Here is a 3,093-nt window from a genome sequence, read left to right as displayed (position 1 = left end):
CAAGGGAGCTGGGAGTTTTCAAGAAAATAGAAGAAATGGTTTTGAAACTGCAAAGACACTCATCCCACTTTGGACCTTGAGATGCTGTGGAATGTGGGAGGACGACAACCTCTGCTTTAGGGAGGTGTGGGGAGAAGTGGTCTCCTCAGGGAGCAGCCAGGTCCCAGTGGAGGGAGGAAGAGGTGGCCGAGGATTTAGGACAGCTTGCTGATGAGGTGCTGCATTCCAGAGGGCACTGTAGAACATTCTGGGAGGCGGGGGATGGTTGGATGCTCGCTGGGGTGAGGGTCCAGCAGGAGGGGGAGCTGCGCTGCATGAGGCAGGATGGGACGGGTCCCAAGGGAGGACCATCTGCTCAAGTTGAGTCACGTTAGATCGGGGGAGGCCTTACTCTGCTTTGGCTGGAACACCAGGAAGGCAGTTTTGTACCTAGACGACCTGTGCCTTCTCCAGTTCCCTAGACGCCCCGTTTCCCACAGTGAGCAGGGCTGGACCACACTGATTCTGCTCACTTTAGCACTGGGCATAAGGCGGACTCAACAAATACTCACTGCAGGCATGATTCTTACGGGAGAGGTGGGGACAGCAACGGACACGGCCCTGCCTTGCAGGTAACATATAACAGGAACTTACACGTTAGCATTGCCACCCTCTAGAGAAGTACTGGCAGACACTTCTCTCTGCCTCTTCTGTCCTCATTTGCCATGTCCTCGGGTGGAGCCGTGCATCTGGCTGAGGAGATGGGTGCTCTCTCCTCCAGGCCGAGCCTTGGCAGGGGACGGTGGGGTGCATTTTCTTCTCAGACTCTGTTTTCCTGGGGTCAACACACCCGGATCCAGGCCCAGGTCCACTGCAGGCCTGCTGTCTGGGTGCTCTGACTCTGGCACGTCTGTGTTTGTCCAGGGGTACCTGGACAGGTGAGGAGACCTCAACAGGTAACTGCTCTGTAGCCCAATTGTCTCCATGTGCAGCTCCCAAAACCCAGCCTTACACTGTCCAGAATGAGAGCCACTAGTCACATGTAGCTATTTAAGTTTACATTAATTGACAAAATAAAAAATCAGCGCCTCGATGGCACTAGCCACCTTTCAAGCTCTCAGTAGCCTCAAATGGCTACCTATGGGTCAGCCCAGCTACAGGACATTTCCATCATCGTGGAAAGTTCTATTAGAATGCACCGAGCTAGGACACTAATCAAACTGTTATTTTGGTCCCTCTCTAACTCAGGTGTTTTTTTTTCACTGATGCAGAATCCATGAGTTAGCCCCGCAATTCCCAGGCATCGGAAAGGCACTGGAAGCAGGCGTCGCTCTGAGCGCGCCGAGCAGCGGGCATGGCTCAGTACAAGGGCACCATGCGCGAGGCCGGCCGGGCCATGCACCTGATCAAGAAGCGCGAAAAGCAGAAGGAGCAGATGGCGGTGCTGAAGCAGCGGATCGCCGAGGAGACCATCATGAAGTCGAAGGTGGACAAGAAATTCTCTGCCCATTACGACGCCGTGGAGGCCGAGCTGAAGTCGAGCACGGTGGGTCTGGTGACCCTGAGTGACATGAAGGCCAAGCAGGAGGCCCTGATGAGGGAGCGGGAGATGCAGCTGGCCAAGAGGGAGCAGCTGGAGGCGCAGCGGCTGCGGTTGGAGGCGCTGCGCGAGCAGGAGCGCAGGCAGGAGCGCAAGCGCAAGATCTCCAGCCTGTCCTTCTCGCCGGACGAGGGCGACGAGGGCGCCGAGGGCGCGGCGGCTGGGGAGCGGCCCAAGTCGGCGGAGATGAGCAGGAGGAAGAAGCACCTGGGGAAGAACCCCGACGTGGACACGAGCTTCCTGCCCGACCGCGAGCGCGAGGAGGAAGAGAACCGGCTGCGGGAGGAGCTGCGGCGCGAGTGGGAGGCCAAGCGCGAGAGGGTGAAGCGCGAGGAGATGGAGGTGACCTTCAGCTACTGGGACGGCTCGGGGCACCGGCGCACGGTGTGGATCCACAAGGGCGGCACGGTGCAGCAGTTCCTGAAGAAGGCCCTGCAGGGTCTGCGCAAGGACTTCCGCGAGCTGCGCGCGGCCGGCGTGGAGCAGCTCATGTACATCAAAGAGGACCTGATCCTGCCCCACTACCACACCTTCTACGACTTCCTCGTCACCAAGGCCCGGGGCAAGAGCGGGCCGCTCTTCAACTTCGACGTGCACGACGACGTGCGGCTGCTGAGCGACGCCACCATGGAGAAGGACGAGTCGCACGCCGGCAAGGTGGTGCTGCGGAGCTGGTACGAGAAGAACAAGCACATCTTCCCCGCCAGCCGCTGGGAGCCCTACGACCCCGAGAAGAAGTGGGACAAGTACACGATCCGGTGACGCCCCCTACCGCTCCGGCGCGTGCCCCACCCCCGCCCCGCCAGAGCAGTGACAACCAGCATAGGAAAACGGTCAGTACTCAGATTTCTGTGACCTGTAACTTCCAGCTTAATTTGGTGACCTTAACTTCATCCCTGAAATTTAATAAAGAGCAAAGGTTCGCATTATTCAAATTTGGTCATTCCATTACTAACGTTATTTGGGGGTTGATTGGTTGTTTTTTCAGGGTACTTGTAATGTTACTGTGCAGATTTGTTACAGAGCTCTGTTGAAACCATGACGGGACGCTGCACACCATGGGACAGAAATGGGAATGAGGGGAGCGTTTTTGACCTGGGTCACAACATTGAGGCTAGTGGTCATGAGCACGGACTTTGGAGCCAGACCGTCTGGGTTTGATTCCCAACTTAGCTTCTTACTTGCTGTGTTAATTTTGGGCAAATATACTGAACCTCTGTGCCCCAGCGTCCTTGCCTGCAGATAGGGGTAACAATAGCATTTCCCTCATAAGATGATGTGAGGATTAAATGAGTCAATATTTGTAAAGCACCTAGAACTCAATAAATGTCTGCTATTCTTCTTCTCATGGTCTTGGTTAATTTACTTAAAGGACTGCCATGGCCCATTTCAGAACCATCTGAGGGCGGAGGCTGACCCGCCCATCTCTTTCCCCAGGCTCAGGTGACCGAGGGGCTCACAAGCTGGGGGCGCAGCCCTGCCTCCAGTGTTCACAGCTGGCTGTTTAGCCCGAG

At 56.4% G+C, this 3,093-nt stretch overlaps 1 protein-coding gene across 1 annotated transcript; it reads left to right on the top strand.

Moving 5' to 3' along the window:
- Positions 1-1,333: 1,333 nt before the first annotated feature.
- On the top strand, positions 1,334-2,352 carry FAM50B (family with sequence similarity 50 member B). Its single transcript, XM_046638716.1, has one exon. The coding sequence runs from the start codon at positions 1,334-1,336 to the stop codon at positions 2,339-2,341; it is 1,008 nt and encodes a 335-aa protein (XP_046494672.1). The 3' UTR covers positions 2,342-2,352.
- Positions 2,353-3,093: the final 741 nt, after the last annotated feature.

The sequence above is a fragment of the Equus quagga genome, chromosome 15, assembly GCF_021613505.1.
Source record: "Equus quagga isolate Etosha38 chromosome 15, UCLA_HA_Equagga_1.0, whole genome shotgun sequence".
NCBI classification, from domain to species: domain Eukaryota; kingdom Metazoa; phylum Chordata; class Mammalia; order Perissodactyla; family Equidae; genus Equus; species Equus quagga.
The sequence above is the reverse complement of the archived record's forward strand: the minus strand, read 5'-3'. Positions and strand labels throughout refer to the sequence as shown.

What these genes read in the sequence shown, in the direction of transcription:
- FAM50B (XM_046638716.1), top strand. Translation starts at nt 1,334, where the DNA reads ATGGCTCAGTACAAGGGCACCATGCGCGAGGCCGGCCGGGCCATGCAC.